Source organism: Aristolochia californica, unplaced genomic scaffold (genome assembly GCF_029961685.1).
Source record: "Aristolochia californica isolate CCGP_79_NKW_82.1479 unplaced genomic scaffold, dmAriCali1.0.hap1 SCAF_3, whole genome shotgun sequence".
NCBI classification, from domain to species: Eukaryota; Viridiplantae; Streptophyta; class Magnoliopsida; order Piperales; family Aristolochiaceae; genus Aristolochia; species Aristolochia californica.
The window spans coordinates 4,053,779-4,075,628 of record NW_027181992.1 but is presented as its reverse complement, the minus strand read 5'-3'; the positions used below and the strand labels follow the sequence as shown (position 1 = coordinate 4,075,628).

General features: G+C 37.3%; 3 protein-coding genes across 5 annotated transcripts; all 3 read right to left on the bottom strand.

The window, feature by feature from the left end:
• Window positions 1-1,043: 1,043 nt before the first annotated feature.
• On the bottom strand, window positions 1,044-2,711 carry LOC137958623 (L-ascorbate oxidase homolog). Its single transcript, XM_068805696.1, has one exon. It carries the CDS (start codon window positions 2,709-2,711, stop codon window positions 1,044-1,046), a length of 1,668 nt encoding a protein of 555 aa, XP_068661797.1.
• Window positions 2,712-8,240: 5,529 nt separating this feature from the next.
• LOC137959183 (probable mediator of RNA polymerase II transcription subunit 26b) lies at window positions 8,241-12,786 on the bottom strand. 3 transcript variants are annotated; one of them, XM_068806540.1, is made up of 10 exons: window positions 12,725-12,786; window positions 11,404-11,875; window positions 10,700-10,768; window positions 10,505-10,587; window positions 9,883-9,935; window positions 9,651-9,772; window positions 9,510-9,537; window positions 9,120-9,418; window positions 8,942-9,035; window positions 8,241-8,820 (listed from the first exon to the last, which is right to left on the bottom strand). In XM_068806540.1, exons 2-10 carry the CDS (start codon window positions 11,857-11,859, stop codon window positions 8,696-8,698), a joined length of 1,329 nt encoding a protein of 442 aa, XP_068662641.1. In that variant the 5' UTR covers window positions 11,860-11,875; window positions 12,725-12,786; the 3' UTR covers window positions 8,241-8,695. The 3 variants fall into 3 exon arrangements, with proteins under 3 accessions (XP_068662641.1, XP_068662640.1, XP_068662637.1); XM_068806539.1 differs by having other exon boundaries at window positions 12,501-12,779; XM_068806536.1 differs by having other exon boundaries at window positions 11,404-12,779.
• A 2,270-nt stretch (window positions 12,787-15,056) lies between these two features.
• On the bottom strand, window positions 15,057-21,566 carry LOC137959150 (putative SWI/SNF-related matrix-associated actin-dependent regulator of chromatin subfamily A member 3-like 1). Its single transcript, XM_068806478.1, has 3 exons — window positions 19,956-21,566; window positions 17,806-18,100; window positions 15,057-16,096 (listed from the first exon to the last, which is right to left on the bottom strand). Exons 1-3 carry the CDS (start codon window positions 21,384-21,386, stop codon window positions 15,294-15,296), a joined length of 2,529 nt encoding a protein of 842 aa, XP_068662579.1. The 5' UTR covers window positions 21,387-21,566; the 3' UTR covers window positions 15,057-15,293.
• Window positions 21,567-21,850: the final 284 nt, after the last annotated feature.

Sequence of the window (21,850 nt, the reverse complement as noted above, 5' to 3'; positions counted from 1 at the left end):
ATCTAGCTTAATCAGATTTGAAGATGCTTTTTTTTTTTAATAATTAATGTATAAATTTTATATTTTATTTCAATAAATTGAAGATAATGAAACGTGTTTTGACAAATAAGATTTTTGAAAACTTAAAATATTTTTTACTATTTATTTTTAAAATTATAAAATATCTTAAATAGATAATAAAATGTGTTAAATAGATTAGAAGAATTTTTTTAATTAATTCATAAAAAAATAAATTTTATTATTCTAAATATAAGGTAATAAAAACATTTTTTTAAATCGATAATGAAAGAAGTTAAATAGGTAAGAATATGATTTTTTTAATTAATTAAAATATGAATTTAATATTTTATTATAAAAAATAAAGTATAAAATATGTATCAACAAATAAGATTTTTAAAAACTATTTTTTACAAATTATTATTAAATTGAGTAATATCTTAAAGTGATAATGTGAGGTATTAATTAGATTATATAAATATTTTTAAATAATTAATAATCAAAATATTTTTTTATTATATTAAATTGAATGTAATGAAATGAAATGTAAAAGATTTTTAAAACCAGAAATTAATGTTTTTAAAATATTATTTAGTTTATAATATAACTTAAATCAATAATAAAAGGAAAATGGGAGAAAACGGTAAGCTGACATGGCGATACGATGATGTGTTAGGTGACATGGTGTTAAATCCTTATGGTGCTGATGTGGCGTGATGATGAGGTACTACGTAAGAGGTCAAAACTGACATGTCGACCTGGACAGTAAACATGTGTAGTTCACCCATCAAAGTTGGGTATTAGTGATATTAAGTTTGGAAGTTGTTTATTTGTGTTAATATTTGTAAAAAAAAATAGACCATGTAGTAAAATTCCCTTATTAGGTTCAACCTTGAATTAAGAGCACATATCCACTAATTGAATGTCGTTTATTTCATCTCTCGTATGACTCCCAAAAGAGTACAAGCTTCCCCATATCAAACATTTTTATCAGCACAACCATGGTTAGCAGACCGAGGTTCCTATCTAAATCTCCTGGTTATTGCTTAGATGGTGTAAGGGGGTGGGAGGGGAAGCCCTTCGACGACACCGCAGGTGGGGGTGAGATCAGGGAGACTGTACTCATCCCGAAGGGACCTGGCTGGTGAGAGAACGCTCAAGTACAACTGTTGGCCCAAGTACCGCCTCTGCAAAGCGTTGGAGCGAACACTCCACAGACCGGCATTGTCAATGGTGAGGAGGATGGCACTCCAGGACTTGGGGTAGACCTGGATGGTGTGGCGACTGACTGCGTCAAGGAGGTTGTAGTTCTTGCGGCTGGAGGGGGTCCATTCACCAGTCTCCATGCCCACAGCGAAGAAGGAGTAGCCGTTTAGATGCCAAGACTGGACACCCTTTTCATGGTTCTCAAAGACGATCTCAATGAAGTCGCGGAAGGTGCCATTTACAACGATCGTGTCAAGCTTGATGGTTTTCTCGTTCACTGGTGGCACGTCTCCAATGACGTCGTACTTAAAGACCTTGTCAGCAACTCCGTAGTACTCAGCTAGCTTCATGGGGGTGGTAGGTTCGACGAAAGAGACACCGTTGACGGCATACCGGAGCTTGCCATTGACGAAACTGGCAGTGTTGGCGATCTTGATGGTGCGGGTGATGTTGATACCACCATAGTGGTAGGATCCCTGAGGGTTGGGTCGGGCAGCACTGGCTGTGAGGTTCCATCGGAAAGATCGGAACTGATTGAGGGACCAGGCCCATCCAACAGGGGAGGGTGGCAACAAGGTTGAGGGAGCCTCAGCTGGGGCACCTTCGTACCCAATCACACCAACACTTGTGAGGTTGTACTTGGTAAAGCGGGAGGATGTGACCATGTAGTAACGTTTGAGTGGTTGGTTAGCGGTGACCAACACAGAGTAGCATTGCCCAACATGGATGTCCAGTGACTCATACACGTTCTGCACTGTGTGGGATCCGTCCATCTCCACCAACTTCATAGGGTGCCCCTGGATTCTAAAGTTGAGGGTGTTCTTGAGTCCTACGTTGCAGATCCTATAGTGGTATGTTTTGCCAGCCTTCATGGTGAACACAGGCTTCCTGGTTGCGTCATCTGTCTCTCCCACCTGGTGGCTCTCGCCATTGATAAGGACACCGTGGGGGCGGGTGAGGGGACGACCACTGTCGAGGATTCGCTGAAGGCTCTTGTGCTCCATGTTGTACCAATCACCAATGAGTACAGTGTAGTCATCCTGGGGGTCATCGTAGGGGACGGGGATGAGAAGACGACTATTAACTCTGAGGCCTCCAAATCCGCCAGACGCGCGATGCACGCTAGTGGAAGGATAGTAGAAGTAGCTGCCGATCTGGTCCTTCACCTGGAAGTGGTAGGTGAAGTTTTTACCGGGAGGAATGGGGCAGTTAGTTCCGGGCATGCCGTCCATCCACGAGTTCTTCCTCTGCTGGATGCCGTTCCAAGTGAGGAGGAATGGCTCATCCAGGTTGTTGAAGACATTGACGACGACGTTGTTGTTGGTGGTGGAGTTGATGTTAGGTCCCGGGAACTGGCCGTTGATGAGGATCCCTTGCTGGGGCTTCCCCATGGGAGAGATCGTCCCGTAGGTGACGTTCCATGTAAAGAAGATGTAGGGATCCTCAGCCGACGCCGCCACCAACAGCAGGGGAACCACCGCCAAGAGCAATGATGCCTTATGAGCCATCCTTCTCACAGCTTAGGTTCTCCCTCTCAACAAAACCCAACGAGAACACAAACAGTTGTTGTTGTTCTCGTTGAGTGAAGAGGAAGAGAGAATTGCGTCTGTGATTTGTGGAAAGTCTCAATGCGATTTCTTTTTTATACCACTGTGCGGCTCCTCCCTTCCGTTCGTTCGTTCGTTCTCCGTGGAACCTGCTCATTCTATTTTGTCCTTTTCTCTCGACCACCCGGTTGTCCATTAAGCTAGGCCTTTGTTTCTTTCTTACTAATCTGAAATCTCGTTCTCACGTCCTATTTTGGGAAAAAGGTTTGTTATTATTGGTTCTAAAGTATGAAGAGAAGCTTCCTAATTTCCTGATTTTTAGCTTGGTTACGACCCCCCCCTTTTGTTTTTGTTTGGGAATTATACATGTCGCTGGCTATATTAAGACTCAATATTTGAGTGTTCAAGGTCAAGGCATTTTGTTTTTTATTCTAGTGGATTTGATAACATATTCTAAAAGTCGCTTCAAATCTTGTCAAAAGTGTTGTTGAACTTTACATAAAGACTGATCCTGCTACGTGTAAGTTGAACATAGAAGACTATTTTTTATCTATTTGCCAGTTTCCTTTTTTAAACCATTGGACTTTTAGAATATTAATCAAATAACCGATTTTTTAACTTATTAGCAAAAATACCAAGTTTTGACCAATCAATTGCACGTGTGTACTGTCAAAAGTGACATATAGGTTTTGACCAGTCACGTGGAGCTATATCATCATGACACATCTGATCAATCGAACGACACATCAACTAACACGTCATCTTCCATGTAAGATTTTTTGTTATTAAATAACACAAAAAACCCTCAAGGTCAGTTTAAAATATTAAGTGGCAAACTACATCATCATCATCCAAGTAGTACCTATTACTATAGATTTAAAATATTTATTAATTAAAAATTAATTTAGAGTTTATAAATAAATTTTCTCTGTACACTATTTATTACCATATATTTAAAATAATAAAATATAAAATAAGTATATTAATTAATTAAAAGATCCTACTCTTACCTATTTAACACTTTTTATTATCAATTTAAAATATTTATTAAAATAAAAAATTTTAAAATTTTATTTTAAAGTTTAAAATTCAAATTTATTGGTACATTTTTATTATCTTATATTAAAATAATAATTTATTAATTAATTAAAAAATCTTACTCTTACCTATTTAACATTTTCATTCTCAATTTAAAATATTTATTAATTGAAAAAATTATCGTAGAGTTTAGAATTAAAATTTACGGTACACTTTTTATTACCTGATATTGATAATAATAAAAAAATATATCAATTAATTAAAAATATTACCTATTTAACACCATTTATTGTCAATTTAAGACATTTTATAATTTAAAAAATAATAAGTAATTTGTTTTATAGTTTTCAAAATATTTTTTGTCGGAACATATTTCATTAAAATTAAATTTATTAAAAGTGAATATTAAATATTAAATATTTTATTTAATAATTAATATTAAACTTTTATATTTTCTTCAATAAATCAATTTTTTATTTAATATATATATATATATATATATATATATATATTAAATATTAGGTAATAAAATGTGTTCTGCTAAATTATATTTTAAACACTAAAATTTGTTTTCTAATATTTATAAAATTAATATATATTTTAAATCGATAATAAAAGGTGTTAAATAGATAAAAGTAAGATTTATTGATTAATTAATATATTTTAAATAGAAGGTTATAAAAAGTGTACCAATAAATTTGATTTTTAAACTCTAAAATAACTTTTTCAATTTTTTTTAAATTAATAAATATTTAAATAGATAATAAAATGTGTTAAATAGGTAAGTGTAAGATTTTTTAATTAATTATTATACTTATTTTTAAATATATATATATATATATATATATATAATGTAATACAAAGTGTACTGAATTTGATTTTTAAAGTCAAAAATAAATATTTTTTCAATTTATAAATATTTTAAATCTATAATAAAATGTGTTAAAAATGTAAGAGTAAGATTTTTAATTAATTAATATAATAATTTTATTTTTATTATTTAAATATCAGGCAATAAAATGTGTACCAAAATTTTTTATTTTTAAACTCTAAAATAAATTTAATTTTTTTATTTTAAATTGATAATAAAATGGTGTTAAAATAGTAAGAGTTAAAATTTTAATTAATTAATATAATTATTTTATAATTTTAAATGTAAATATAAGGTTATAAAATGTATACAGATAAATTTTATTTTTTAACTCTAAAATAAAAAATTTAATTTTTTAATTAATAAAAATTTTAAATCGATAATAATAGGTACTACATGGATGATGATATGGTTTGCCCCATAATATTTTAAACTAATCTTGAGGGATTGTGTCATTTAATGATGTGGCATCCTACATGGATGATGAGGTGTCGTTCGATTCATTGGAGGCTTATGTGTCATGATGATATGGCACCACATGATCGGTCAAAGCCTACGTGTCATTTTTTACTATACAAATGACATTTGACCTGTCAAAGTTGGGTTTTTTTGTAAATAAGTTAAAAAATTGGTTATTTGTCTAACTATATTTAATAAGTTGGGTAATATCCTAAAAGTTCTCTTAACCAATTCCTATTGTCAAAGTAAGGTTTAGCAAACATTTAAAACTAATACATTTAGTTACCGGACTAATCACACTCACCTTAGAAAAAGAAAAAATGATGTTCATCCCATGGAATCTAAGGGCTTGTTTGGAACTGACAAAAAAGAAAGAAAATAGGAGAGAAAGGTATTTTTTGTTGTTTGACAACGAAAAATCATTGAGAGAAAGGAAAATAATTTTTCTCTCACAAAATGATAGAATTTGGGAAGAAAATAAAAGAAATAGAAACTTGAGAGAAAATTTTAATCATCAAAATTTAAAATTTACTAATTATCTCTTATTTTTCATTTTTACGTGTATCCGAACAAGAGAAACTACATTTTTCTCTCCCATTTTCCATTGGCATCCAAACATGTGAAAATAAACCTTGTTTCTTTTATTTTATTTTCTCTTTCTCTTCTCTTCTTTTCCAAACACAACCTAAATGATTAAACTTATTCCATATTTTTGAAATTTCATTTTATTCATCCATTATTTTTATTCAATCTTGAATAGATGAAGTAACTATGTTTAGTCGGTAAAAATGTGTTGGTATTCTATACTATCTGTCTCGTACTCGACCTAATATTCTCTACAATGGTGGACTTGTTAGTTGCTTTATGGAGCAACTATGTCTGTCGGCAAAAATGTGTGTATGTTTGTGTATATATATATTATGTCACTAAAGTAGTTTGGTTGTGTCAAATCTTGACAAAGTTTCACCACAAACCAGAATTAGTGCTATAACAAAATCAGCAATTACTTATCCAAGACTTCAAGACATAAAGTTTTATTGCCAGACTAGTGAGTAAATTGTTGATATTCTCACCAAGCCACAAAAAGTAAAACTCTTCTAAAGTTCAAGAAGATGCTTGATATGGTTGGTTTTGGCGTAATGGGTTTGGTTCAAGGGAGTTGTTGGAAGTCATGAGCCACGTTCATGCGTAAACAAGACTCTAGAAGAAGACACCGGCCATGAAGGGTGAAAAAGTTTCCTAGTAATTAAAAAATCTTGTAAAACTCTTAATGCTCCAACCAGAACTTTATAAATTATATGCTCATCTAAGCATTTGTATGTATACAATGAATGAGGTTGGTTCTTTTGAATCCGTAAGGCTGGAATCGGAATCGATTCTTTCAGAAAGAACCATCTGTGAATCTCCCTCTCAACTTCGAATCACGCTTTGATTTCTCAGAGTATTCGTCAATCGTCATCGACCATGACGGACATTCCCTCAAAATCAAATCAAAACAACGCACGCAATCGACACAACACAAAAGTAAAAAAGGAGAAAAAACAGACGACAACGCAAAGCTGTAGGGGAGCTGTAACCAACTCAAGAACTCTCTCAAATCGATTCGATTCGGAGTTTTCGAATGCGATCAACGATAACAACGAAAACCCACTTCTTCATTTTGAGTAACTAATCGCCAAAATCGGTTCCATATCAACTTTTTTAGTCTGGTTTGGTTGTGAGGCGGGGGGTGGCTTTTGTTTGTTCAGCGCTGTCGGCTGTTTATTAATCGAATAAAAAGGAAAAACTAATTGGAGAGGGACACAGGCATGTTCAATATGTTCCTTGAATTGCAGCCAAAACCCCAATCTCTTTTTCTTTTTTTTCTTTTTTGTCTTCTGAGTCTTGGATTGACCGGAAAAGGAAAGAAGCTGAAAAAGGATTAGTTGATTGGATCTTGTAATCGAAGAAAGTTGTGTTAGTCCGTCAGGTCCGTGGTTGCAGATACCTATCTCATTCTCGGCCTCCTATTACAAGTCCCTCTCCCTTGGCATTCTAACAAACTAGTGACACAAAACGACACCTTCCTGCCCTACAAAGTTTTGGATGAAGAGATGACTTCTTTAGATTTTGTTCTTTTCTTTTTCCCCCTAAGATGCAACTTAATGCATGTTGCAGAGAGGTTGTTGTAGAACGAAAGGAGTTCAGTTCCTGGGCTTCTGTGCCATTTTGCTCAGAATTGGATTCTCCACTATTTTTTTATCCAAAACTATACTACATAATCTGGGTATCATTTTGGTTACTTTAGATGAGATATATATTGCAGGGACACGAGCAACACTGATTTGGTTATTCGGTTCTCAAGTCAAGAAAGGTGGCTGGATTGGGAAGTGGAAGATGGAGAATAATAGTAGGTGGGAAGAGAACAGCAGAGGATCTCCAAAAGTGGACCATGTGGTCCGTATCAGTTAAAAAATCAACGCAGAAGCACTCTCGTGGGCCAACGCCTGCAACCAGAATCCTTACCAAGTGCACTCACCACACCGTCCAAACTATACTCCCCCACTAATAAACTATACTCCAAGCACCACCCATTGCCCCATCTGTTTCTACTTCACCCAAAGCTTCTTCCTTTTCTCTCTCCTTCTAGTTGAAAAATGGAACTTGAAAGCACACAAAAGTCAAAATTCCGCAAGTTCAATGCTTATCGTTCAAGTATGCGTTGAGCAGCAAACAGCACTGAAATTCAGGAGACAAACAAGAACCCTGGTAGGAAAAATAAACCATAATAAACCATAGGTTTCCATGTTTACATCATTAATGAAGTCGGCATCACCAGACACCCCTACCCAACGGCAGAGACCAACTTTTCAAAGACAAGATTGATCGAAACAAGTCATTAGAAAGCAACCCCATGGCAATCCAAATATTTAATAGCTCATCCAATGCAAACACCAGCTGTAAGCATCAAAACTAGTGAGACAGCCCACCCCTAATCCTACATACAGAGCTTTCACCATTCTAATCATAATCCAAAAGATAATCTATCAAGGGCAGGAATCCAATCTCTGATAAGATTTGGTGACCGTCAAACCCCACTTAAAAAAGTAACCTAGATGAGTTTCAGTGGAGCCAAAGAACAGAGAAATGCACTATTGGTGTATTTATACCCAGAACAAGATATACAGATAACTATTATTATGAATGTCATGTTATATATAGTACTTTAGACACGGGTGGACAAAATTAAGGCAGGATTTCCATAACTGATCACGAATTTATTTTATTCGGATCAACTCTACACATAATTTACCTCCATGTATCTCAGTTTTTGTCCATGTGAGATTCACTGTTCACGAAAAAAAGAAAAAGGAGTCCTTTTCTTTTTCTTTTGTCAAAATCGACCAACAAGATCTCTATTTGTTCCATTCAGGCACTCGAAGGTCTTTAGTTTTGCGTTTGTTGACAGTAAAATGGCTGAGTTTCCATCCTGTAGCTCAATTGAATTGCCATCTTCAGCGAGAAGAGTTTGGTCCTCTTAAATTGAAGCAACCCAGGGAGCACAGATGCTTAGCTGGCAAAATGCAAAACCATTAAACTACCTCCTCCCAGATGAGAAATGTCTGTTGTGTAACCCTGGTTTATGGTGGAAATTTCTGTGTCCAAGGCCTTGCTTGGGTAGATCACGCAGCTCCATCACCTGTATTGTCCTTTGTCTCTTCGCTGTACATAAAGAAAGAAAAATTAATTTGGTCAGATTTGATTTCTAGAAATACCAGGTCGAAAGAATAAATAGCAAAATAAATTCAATTTAGTACAAACTGGCTAAAGAAACCAAACCTACCATTCTGGGCCAGCTGGTATCCTTCATGTAGCTTTCTTTTCGTGGCCTCAAGCTTCACCTGGACTGATGCTTCCTCATCTGGTAACTGAGATTTCTGATAATCAACAGAGCAGGAGGTCAGGAGAAGTCGGGATTTATCTCAACAGCAACATTTTACTGCATTTTGTTACTAACTCACATTGTATGAACCAGGGGATAGCTTCTTTTGGATCTTGTCCGTTGCTCTTTGCTGCAACTTTGCATTACCTCCATTTGATTTATTCTCCGAGGCAGGCTTTTGAGGTCTACAGGGCACAGAAACTGCAGTAGAGATCTTAGTTGGCTTGTTTGTGGGTTCTGGCTTTCTCAAGTAGTTATGGTTCTCCTTCCGTGCATTTTGGTTGATTGGATTCTGTTCTTTGTTAATATGGATAGGGCTCTCTGCCACAGGTTTCCTCCCATTTTCAAAAAAATCCTCATTCTCAATGTTTCTAAAATCTGCAACAAAGAGCATATGCAGTGCATATTAATAAAAAAAGACAAAAAGAGATATTACGAGCAGTACAGAGAAATGAAATGTTCAACTTACATCCATCGTCGTCCATCCCTTCAAAGAACTTGACATTGATTACAATGCACGGAGAAAAAGAAAACGAGTCAGTATAGGATGCATCCCTAATCCTTTTTAGAGTTCAATAAGAAAAGAAAAGATTAGGGTTCGTCTATACACCTGAGAAAGCTCAATAGAAGTTGTCTGTGTAGCCAAGAAAACTCCTTCATCAAGTGGCGGTGAAGGGAGGCCACCGAAGGGGTTCACAGAATCTGGAGAATCTCCGTCATTAATATGATTTCCTGAAGTGACATTGAAATTCAGAAAGTAGAAAGTCTTAGTTTTAATTAGAACCAGAAACAAAAGCCAAAAGAATAAATAATAATTTCAAACATAAGGAGCTAACTCATACCAGTAATGGCAGTTGCTGCATTGACCCACTCATCCACCACTGTCTTCCATTCGCTGCAATTTGCAGAACGACAAGAAATCAGACAGAACTCAAACACAAGCAAGATTGTAATTAATAGAATTTAACAATCTTAACTCTTCCTTGAAGATAAAACAGCTAAGATGTTTTTAACAAAAAAAATATCAACAACTTGGTTGAATCTTGAATATTTGGCAGTTTTCTCGAGAAACTTTAGAAGATACTCGGCATACATTGATTGGCTGTAGAAGTGCAAGTTAATGTTTCTTTACTTGACTATTCAGTAACACGTGGCATGATAAAGCCTCATATACAACATTGTAAGCCTGGACTCTCATACTTGAATTGCCAGCAAAGAAATGTAAATGAAACAAAAACGTGTCCATGTCCTCCTGGAATATAGAAGAAATGAACTCCTATTTTGTCGATATGCTCAAGAAAGACTAGCACATTCAGAAAAGGTGTTTCTGGTTTTATATGAAACGTGGATTGGGTAGTATCTAATGTACACGACAAGTTCATTATCCGACAGAAACAGATCGATGACTAGATGCGAATAAACACTTAGCCATTAAAGCTTTCCATCAATACATGAGAATCGTACCCAATAAGAGTTCGGGCGAGTTGGCGGATATTCTTTGCCCTATGTTTCCGTATACCATTGACAGCCTTTCCAATCTCAGTTATCTGAAACAATTGGCAAAAATTAAATTAAATATTTGAATTAAGTATTTTGAAATCAAGGAAATACTTTAAAAGAGCTTAAATGCATAAACATATTAGGAACTAGACAGTGTACCTTCAGTGTTCCAACAGAAAGCTGCATCAATTGAAGCCTCCTCAGTGATTCAAGTAGTACAGAATCAGACTGCATAAGAAAATAAAAATATCCAGTTACAATCATACTTCATAAACAAAAAGGTATCACTTTTATAGATCAACACCATGAGAAGCATAGTCAAATACACTCAATGTAAAAAGATTGCTGAAAAAGAATTTTCATATCTTAAATCTAATAGCCACTACAACAGGAGAAAAAAGAAGAAGGAAACAACAAAGAACTAATTTGCATCAAAAAGTCGACGTTAAGAAAAAACACACTCGATCCCATACCATGTGCAATACATTTGACAGCTCTCACAACGCAGTACCATCTACCATCTCAAGAATCTTGAAACCGCAGGATTTTAAACAAAACTTATCAGGTCGAGACACAAGACAAACACAAAACTTCCTGAAAAACTACAAAAGAACCAGTGACAGAAACCATTTTGCAACCTCAAGAATCAAATACTTCATTGCTTACCTGCAATGAAGTAACACCAGTCATAATCGAATCATTTTATCATTAAGAGCAACAAATATTGCCTCATCCTACCCTACTTGACAGCCATGCAGATACAGAAGACTTCAATTTCAGAACTAATAAGCTTTTTTCAACCTCATTCAGACGAAAACACTCAAAAAGCAAGCAAGATCATGAGCATTGAGATAGAGATAAACCTGTTCCTCATAATTGCTAAGGATATCTTTAATCCTGAAAACCTCAGCGACAGTAATACTCTTCTCTTCAATTTCCTCGGTCAAGGCCTCAGCTTCGTTGTAACTATAGTTACTAAACTGATGCAAATCCCCCCGATCGTCGGTACTACTGTTCACTTTACTCTCTTTAGCGCCAGAACCCGCAGTCGTAACTCCACCTTGGCCACCAAAGTCACCCTTTAAATCACCATCTTCTACTTCTTCAGGCACCGCCAGTTCAATCCGATCACACCCAGAACACTTTGTCAATCGGCAAGAAAACAACCTTTCGGCTATCCTATCTCTCCGAAGGCGAAACTCCTGCGGGCAATCTGATGCAGCCACAATGATCGCATACTCGATCACCTCAAATATATCAGAATTTGCACCTCTGAAATAGTTTCTCCAGTAGTCAAGTCGTCCAGATTTTGCCTCCATGGCTTTAGATGCAATACTGTTGTCAAAAGAAGCACTCTCAGACGACGATACAGGCACAAAATTGCGATATTTCCATAGCTGGGACCAGATTAATCGGGTTTTCTCACAATTTAGATTAGATAATAGATTGTGCTACCAAATTCTCTATGGGACGGTGTATGACAGAACTGGAGCAAGAATATCACGAACACAAGTCAGATTAATGTTCAAAAATTCAAGAACAAAGAAGAAAGGCTTCCACGGATTGACAACAACTCAGACACCAAAAACCGACATCTTCTCCAGTTCTTGATGAATATTTCGCGATTTTAATTGAAAAAAAAAATCCAGACTACAGTCGGATTTTTCAAGAATCGCACGCAGCTGCAATCCGATGCCAGCAAGAAATTCCCCGAAGGTTTTGATCCAAGAAAAGCAAAATGGGAATCCCAGCGATTTGCAAAAACGTAGACCTGACGAGGAGGTTTCGATCGAAAAACCCAAAAATGGCTGAAAATACGGGATCTATCTCGCGAAAAGCCCAATAGTCTCAAATTCGGGGCAAAACAATAAAAAGCAAGAAAGCAAAACGTTTATCCTTCTTTCTCGTCTTTGTTTTTCTCTCTACTCAAAAAAGTAATTGAACCAATGCGTATCAATACCATAGAGAGTGAAAGCGAGGAGAAGTGGACAATAATCACAGAAGACCAGTTCGTGGAGCGGAAAGAGAGAAGATAGCGAAGCGGCGGTGATCTTTGGCGGTATTCAAAAACCGCTTTCAAAGAGTTAAAAACGAGACGCAGAGAGGTAAAACAAGGTCAGTCTTTGGGGTCTTTGAACTCTCTCTTATTTCTTGTTCGGTCTGTTGTTTCAATAATCAACCTACCTCTATGGCCTTTGTTGACTCGTTTTTTGCTTTTGAAGGAATTTGCAGAGGAAGAGGTGTTTCGGAGAAGAGATAGACAGGAAGGTGAGAAAAACTATATTTATATATTAAAATATTTTTTTAACAACAAAAATAAAAGAAAGCAACGGAGTTGTTCTTTTTCTTACGCTTTCCGTTTCTTCTTCTGTATACGTAAAATATATTTTCCCCTTTTGGGTTTTTTACGCATCTTAGGTTTTGTCCCTATGTTTCACCTCGTTTGATCTCAACCCTCCAATTTGCACCTCCACAAAAGCCCTCGTCAGCCGTCAAATCAACACAAAGGACCCACCGCTAGGTGTAACATTTTCGAACATCTTCCAGCCACTTGCACTCCCGTACACCCAGAGGCGATAATCTGACCTAGCAATCAACGGACGGCTAAGATATCTCCCGCCCACAAACTCATATAGTTTATATTACTTAAATTCTTCCGCAGGATTCGGTTTCAGAATCGTTGCATGACTACCAAAATCGGTAGCCTCTGCTGGAAGTGGAAGGTTTGGTTGTGGATAAGCGGTTTTGTGGAACCACCACAGACGTTGTTTCATGTATATCTCACTCCTGGCTGATTTTAGTTGGCTGCGACTGAACCCATCGAAACCGTTCGTATTCTTCCGATTAGCTACGGCCGTGGCATCTCGTCCGTTTGTCTCTTCTGAGAATCCTGAAATTTTCTGTTGGCGTAGACGCATGATCGACAGTTCACAAGTCCCAAGGTACACACGTTAGCATATGCCGCCAGGCCCCAACCGAACAGAGGGAGATTAAAATAAATGGATATGCTACGGCATTCAGGTCGTGGCGTCTGAGCCGTCCATTTCTCGCCGCCGTAAGGTTATTTTTTATTTTTTGCTTCTCTTATATAGACACAACAAATGTGATTATGATTAATTTTTCTATTAATGTATTATTTATTTAATTTTTTACCCTGCCCCGGTGGTGCGCGGGAAGGGGAGAAAAGTCGCGGATCCTTGGCAGGAAAAGCTCGGCGATTCGTCGTCGTTTACGGTTTCGGATGTAGGATTACCACGTGGCAGTCGGCGGTCCACGGTTCCGGAATCTCGGTTGAAACTGCACTCTCCTCCGCATAAGAGGCTGCGTGGGCCCAACCGATGGTGGTCCAGTATTAACGACGGAGATCCGATCTTGGTTGTTGTCTAGTTCGGTTTTTCGGGATCTCATGCATAAACATGAAACAAGTAGGAAAATAATAAATATTTATTAGTCCAATTTCCATTAATCAAAGCAGGCGATAATCTTCTTCTAGCTTTAGAAGCACGTGTCTTTACAAAGGGTGTAACGATATGTCGGTTTGACCGGTCGCGGTCACTCGCGCGACGACTCTTATCCGAAAGCTCGAGAAGGGGCCCACTCACACGAGATGTGCGAGTTGTCGATGTGAGACGCAAATAATTGTAACGCGTCTAATCCCTTATTTTGCTCAAACACCGATTTTACCTGATACAGGACCGATATACAGTGTAACGTATCCCTAGTCATCCATATCGTATCGGGTTAGTGGCGTGATCTAATGGATACAACCTAAAAACCTTGACCTAGTAAAGACGTGTACAACAAATAAATTTTATTAAGAAATACGTTTTGACTTGTAACAAATAAATGAATGGGTTGACCATTTTCGTTATTATGCGGAGAAGTATTTCTCATTTTATGCGGTAAGTAGGGGATAAGAGGAAAATGTAGGCGGATGATCCGAACGGACCCGTTGATAAGAGAGGAGGAGGGAGAGAGTTGGTAGTGGATGGTGGAAGGGGAAGGTGGAAGGTGGATGAAGAGACGTGTAGCGTCGAGGAAGGACGGGTGGCTGACCGGCAGAGGGGTTGCGGACGGACGCATTAGTCACATCTTACGGCTTCTGCATTGCCCCGACAGGTCGCCACCTTAAATCGTGGATCTAAAAACTCTCTCTATTATTTGGGCTTTTTTTGTTTCTCCTTAAATAAAAGGAAAAATCAACCAGAATGTGCTCTGTTTAAATTAATTTGTGTAAGACAAGGAACGGGTAATCACGTGAGACGGCGGAGCAGGAACTTCAACGTTGGCACGTGGAACACGCCACCCATTTGGAAGGGGGAAGGGTCAAACGCTCGACTCCGGTGACACGGCGGTTACAACAGGGGGGGAAAGCGAGAAATAGGACAACGGCGTCAGTCTCTGAAAGGGTATAAAATCCGTTACCGTCACCTTTCACTTTCCGCAGAACGACGACGGCTTTTTTACGTGAAAAAGGTGATCGTTTTTCTTTCACGCATACGTGTTGAAAAATTCATAAACCTAATGCATTAGTTATATAAGGCCTGAGGATAATTAATTTACTGTCAAACAAAAGGCCGCCAGCCACCATCACAATTGCAATAAGAAGAAAAAAAAAAAACCAAAAGAGACAATGAACTTGTTGTATCTAAGTCACGATGCTCTTTTCAAAAGGGTGGCATTCAAATGCAAGTGCAAAACCGATCTCCACATGAGATTCACTACTAGCAGCTTAGTTCAATGATGTAGGATCTCACAAGCTCATAACGGCACGCAGGTCCTCCACGTTAATTTGCTTCTGTTCTTTACTTCCTTTTCTCTCAAAAGCTCCCTTTGCAAGATTCTTCTTCTTCTCCTGCAATTTCAAAACCCTCTCCTCAATGCTATCCTTAACTACCATCCTCACCACCTGGACTTCCTCCTTTTGACCAATTCGATGGACACGGTCCATCGCCTGCTCCTCCACTGCTGGGTTCCACCATGGCTCCATCATGTACAACCTTGAAGCTGCCGTTAGATTAATCCCTGCACCTGCAGCCTTGAGACTAGCTAACAGCACGTTTGGTGCATGCTCACCTTGTTCTCCAAACTCTTTTATCACTTGAGCTCTCTTCTTTGCATTCATCGATCCATCCAACCGCACGATCACAAAACCAGCTGCTCTCAGTGGTTCTTCAAGTAGGATCAACATCTTCCTAAATTGTGAGAAAATCACCGACTTTGTCCGAGGGTTTTCTTCTCTTGATGCAATTAGAAACTTGAGTAGGGCAGAGACTTTGGATGAAGTTTTTGGAGATGACACTGTGAGCTTACCATCATCCTGAGGCTGTGATGGTGCCAAAAAGAGATCAGACTTGGATAGGGCATGCCGACAGATGGGGCAACGAGGATTCAGGTTTTTTAGGGTTTTCAATATACAGCTTTGGCAGAAGATGTGTGCACAACAAGTGATCACAGTTTCAGTGGGTAGAGAGAGGCAAATTGGGCAATCAAAGTCATCCCCATCTTGTAGGATGGATACCATCTTTAACAGAAGCTCAGGGTTGTTGGACACGTCTGCATGACACACAAGTGTTTTCCTAGGTTAGGAGCTTGCATATAAAATAATAGAACAAATGAAGAAAACATTAAAAACAAAAGAACCACGCAAGTGAGCAAAAGAAGTCCAAAATCACCTTCCATAAGGATTCAACAGAATTAGAATTATGATACAGCTTAAAATATTATACCAGATAACAAATAGAATGTACAAATCTTGTTCAATTAATAACATCTCACATCAACAACAATGCCATCGAGCACGGCTACATGGTTAATGGATCAACTACATTGTCATAGTCATGGAATAAAGTTTTCACAATGCTAGGCACCAAGATGGGGGTATTGATGTAATTTGGATGCGAGTGGGATAATAGATGTTGCTAGGATAGTCAGCTTATAGGAATTAAGGCAAAAGACTAATATGATGAAAAAAAATTATTTAATGAGAAATTCCTAGTCGAGTGGGGAAGTCAAATCCCTAATTCATTGGTTTCTGTTTTATATAGTTCTCATGTCTTCTCGCACTATTTGAGCACAAACTCATTCTTCTCTTATCCTTAATGTGAAGCCCCTTATCCGGTCCAGTTAGCCATGAAACTCTCTTCTTTCTCTCTCTGAAGTTTAGAGGGCTCAAAAAATTGTTGCAGTGGAACCATTAAACAGGAAGACCTGATTATCATCATCTTTAACTGCTAAGATTAAACAGTTAAGCCCTGCAACACTAAACATGATTTTTTTAATGCAAAGTTTTAATTACTAAATATATAATAAATGCAAGTTCAATTAAAGAAATGCATATGGAAAACAATCACAGTAAGAAGCTGAGAGTATTATTGACAATTACTGTCAAAATAATGTTAGACGCACCAAATGTATGATTTTTAATATTTAGAGTTGTATTCTGATTCAGTAGTTAAAATAATACAAAGAGATGAATTTGCATGATGAGAGAAGAGAAAGGAGCAACACAGATTTTTTCTTAATGCAAAGTTTTAATTACTAAACTTGATTCCCAAAACAAGAGCTAATTAATCTATGGATAAAAGCAAATTTAATTAAAGAGATATATTGAGAAAACAATCACAGTAAGAAACTGTGGTTATTATTAACAAATGTTAGATGCACCAAACTATATGTTTTAATATTTATAGTCACATTCTGGTTCAGTAGTTAAAAATGATACAAAGAGATGAATTTGCACAATGAATGAAGAGAAACGAGCAAGACATATTATTTCCACATGCGGAAGCCACCAAACAAACGGGTTAACTGAAAATGCACTTGTTTCAGAAAGTTCACCACTCTCCATTAGAAAAAAAATGGCTTTTCGTAAATGATTTTGGTGAGTTATGGAGGTTCATTAAAGCAACAGAATTAGAATGATTTTCGTAAAAATGAGTTTATACGGTAGGAATAGGACATAAAGGCAAATGCATTCCAGAAGGACATAGAAAACTACACAAAGCACTCTGACCAAATACCCCCTTCCAGCTTATGGATCAGGCAACATTTGCTAGGAGGCTTTGAACAAGCAGTTGAGTGGCTGATCAAAACAAAACGAGAATAAGCACATTGACCCAAAAATCTAATTTTACTCAAATGCAAATGCAAAATCATGTACAAGTTGTCATTACATCACACATAGATTCCATCATTTTGTATCATAAGGATCTATACTCAAGTCAAATGCAGGAAAAAAGTATTTCAGAATACAAAACAATTACCTTCAAGACTAATTTGTGGAAGTAATGCTCTAATATCTGAAGGGCATAATGCCACATCATTACAGATCTGACGAAGTCGTAAAATGATATGAAGTATGGTTGAATAGTTTCGCATCACATTCTCAGCACAAATATACTCCTTGACAGTTTGCTTTGCTTCAGATTCCATCCTGTCATACTGCTCACGTTCTTCAGCAGATAGTTCCACAAAACAAGTTTGCACAACTTTAGGCAGCAAACCCACCAGGCTACTGCTGTCCTTCGTCCTCCGCAAAGAAATACTCCCCATTAGAACCTAATTGAACAAATAGCTAAGACCACTCAGTTGAAAGCTGTAGAAAAGCAGGTTTACAAGAAAAGATAGATCAAACAACAAACAGATGGGAAAAGACGGCCAAAAACTCAGAGCAGTCACAATTAGGGCTCAAAGCTTTAGCCCTAACCCTTTTATACTTCAGTTGAGTGAAGACAGAGTAGAAGTACAGGAATACCCCTCTCGCTCTAAATTACATATTTCAACATATCTATATACAAATAATGATAAATTAAGCATATAAAAACATGCATAAGCATCCTAAGGAAGAGAGACAAACTAAATTATGAAAATACTCGTAAGTGAAATAACCAAAAGGCTCTTTGGGCAAAATTATTCAAATCAATAAGATTACTATCAATTCTAACATGTCCAAAGATAGCAGATTAATTATTCAAACCAATAAGATTACTATCAATTCTAATATGTCCAAAAATAGCAGATTTGTATTATAAGAGTCGAAGGACATGTTAGAGAAGTCCTATTTGAAAGATAACACTAGAAGGCATTTTGTTCCATCATGGGCAATTCAAGAAAGATTTTCATATTATCAATTAAAGCTAAGGTGAAACTTTTGTCCAATAAAATAAGGAAAATGTCGCACTCCAACAATTAAATACCAGTCTTTCAAAGAGCTCCACTTTCTATATTGCCCTCTTAGTGCAGCTTCTGGAGAAGTCCTATTTGAAAAATAACACTAGGAGGCATTTTCCTTTTTTTTCATAATGGATTAATTCAAGAAAGATTTTTGTATTATTTATACTAAATAAGATGGGCTTTTCGCACAATAGAATAACGAAACTACATCACTCCAAGAAGTAATACCAGTATTTCAAAGAGCTCTGGTTTCTTTATTCTTATAAGATACAATTTTGCCCTCTTAATGTGACTTATCAAAGAAGGAAGTGCAGTTAAAGCTTCTAAACACCTTTTTCAGGTGACAAAACTCTTTCTTTTTTTAGCATAGACTTGAGTCTAGGACCAGAAAGTAATGTCTTGATGAAGACAAAAAAAAAAAAAAAAAAAAAAAAAAAAACAATTTTAATGAAGGAGAGTTCTGTTAAAAGCATTTTTCCAACAAAAAAAATCCAAAAATAACTAACTATTAAAGGAAAATAAGCAGTCATATTGGGTCATCAGCGCTCTATAGTGACATCTAGCTGTAGTACCACATTTATCATGATAAATTAAGCCTCTAGATATCTCCCTTTAGGTCAGTGACATACTTTGCTTTAGCTTGAATAAAGAAATTCCCCAAGGCCATCGTTCTGGTTCGTTAGACCCACCATGTTCATGCAGCAGGCATTGAGCCAATCCAATATCAAAGTATACAATTTTTCATGGTTAAAGCTTTTTGGAGGCTGAAAATTCTCTCCTGGCATCTTTCATGGTAGCTCAGCTGGATTAATATGATCCTATTTTACTACAGTCAAGTGCTAAGTAAATAAGACAAGTGTCTCTCAATCTGGCCAACCAGTGTTGACTTTGATGTGGTTACTCGAATATATTAAAAAAAAAAAAAAAGAAATATCCCAAAGCCTATTATAAGAGATTCTACATTTTCCATTCCTCCCCAATATACTCAAAAATCCCCTCATAACATCCATGGGCAGAGAAAGAATCCTGCTATCATAGGAATAACGCAAAAGGCATTTCAAGGCTCAGTAGTTTCCTAATCACAATAATAGTTACTAACTCTTTGTCAAATGAAAAGAACCTTACTACATTCATGGAATTTAAAATCTCTATTACAGTTTAGCTCGGAACTCAACTGCATTATAATCAACATCAATATATTCAAACAGTCAGATCAAGAGCATAGGTATCATCAATGTACCTGCAAACGTGTCAGTCCACTTGCTTTCCCTTGATCTAGGGGACGTTGCACTAAACTCTGCCAGTAGCTCTTGATTGAGAACGGCTGAAATCTTAAAAAAGCCATTAGTGAGAACAAATCAAATGAGCCATTTTGAATTGGGGTTCCAGTCACAGCCCACCTCCTCTTAGCTCTCAAATTGATAACAGCTTCACTCTGCTTTGCTCCAACATTTTTAATGACATGGGCCTCGTCCAATATAACTCTCAACCACTCTATCTCATTTATAGGTGACTCTGTCCATTCCAACTCGGAAGCCAAAGTATTATAAGTAGTCAACACGATGTCATATTTCCTCAGCTCTTCCGCATTGCTTGTTCGCTCACCATAATACAAATAAACCCTCAAGCAACCACGCTTAGTGTGTTCTTCCAGCTGTGTTGTCCAAGTTGAAAAAACCGAAAGTGGACATACTATTAAGGTTGATTTTGGCTGCAATCCATCATAATGCTCATCTCTCTCAGTTCTATCACTTAGTTTACGTTTTTTCTTCGAACCACCGATTATTTTACCTTTTTTGGCTGTTCTAGTCCTCTTACCTGCAGAAACTGACGAATTCTCTCCATTTTCTTCCATGTTGTCCAAATTCTCGTCCGATATATATCTATTGGTTGCGATCAGAGAAATCATCGTCAGAGTCTTACCCAAACCCATATCGTCCGCAAAAATCCCACCTCTCAGTGGCTCAGGCCTTTCCTTTGTTTGATAGTTTGTTAAAACATTTGTAAATGCTCCGTCCTTTTCTTCCCAAAAAGGAGGCAATTCGGCAGAATTTTCCCTATAAACTAACCAACCCAACGCTTCTTTCTGATGCAAAAAGAGCTCCGACTTAACAATATTATTTGGTGGCTCCTCAATTTTCATCTTAGCGTTCTTGTCACTGCTTGTCTCCAATGCCGTAAATATCTTGTCAATACTACGACCTTTCCTTTCGGGATTCCTTTCTTTGACGACGACGGCATCGGAAAGGGCGAACGCATGATCAACCTCAGATATGAGCTCCAGGCCACCCGACGAGATGACAGCGCGAACAGTGGGCATTTCTTCAGGTGACGCAAAAATATGAATTTGACATGGAAGCCTGAACGGGCTTTTGTTTTTAGGCGGTTTAGGTACAATACCTTCAATGACAATGAGGCTGGCGTCAATGAGAGGGGCTAGAACAGCAGCAGCAGAGCGCTCAATGTGGCCAACCTGGACAGTGCGAGTATTGAGGACCTTAATAGCGTTGGGGTCATACGGGTTGAGCGGCTCGCGAACAAGGGCGACCATTTCTCGGCCGCTGATGGTTCCAGAATAATACTTGAGTCCCACAATGTTTACGATCACGAAGCCCACCAAGAAAGTCTCTGAAGGAGGCGAAGAAGATGAAGGAGACGAAGGGTCTTCCATCGTAAGACCTGCCTCAGCAAGTCCCTGGCTGTGTTAGGATTTCCGCAACTTCTAGACAAGGCACGACTTTATTCACAGTCGAACAAGTGTAAATTTTGGAGAAAGGACGTTGGTGCGGTGGATTGCAAGAAGGGATTTTCCTCCAGGCTTGTGCTTCTTCGGTTGAAGAAGTGAATTTCCCGATTCCTCTTCTCTTTTCAAAATTGAAAACAAGAAAGAGGGCGGTTCTGCTTGGCAGGAAACGAAGAGGGAGGCGTGTACTTCCATCATTGGCGCGGTACAATGCTCCGGCAACAGGATCCGTTCTAGCATAGGTACAGCTCCTTGAAAATGAATTTACCTTTTATTATTTTTAAAAGGCATTAATATTTTTAAAAGAGGATTAATTACTTCAATGACAGCATTTTGGATAAAAAAATATTAATTTGTATTTATTTTATAATTTTATACTCAAAATAGCTTAA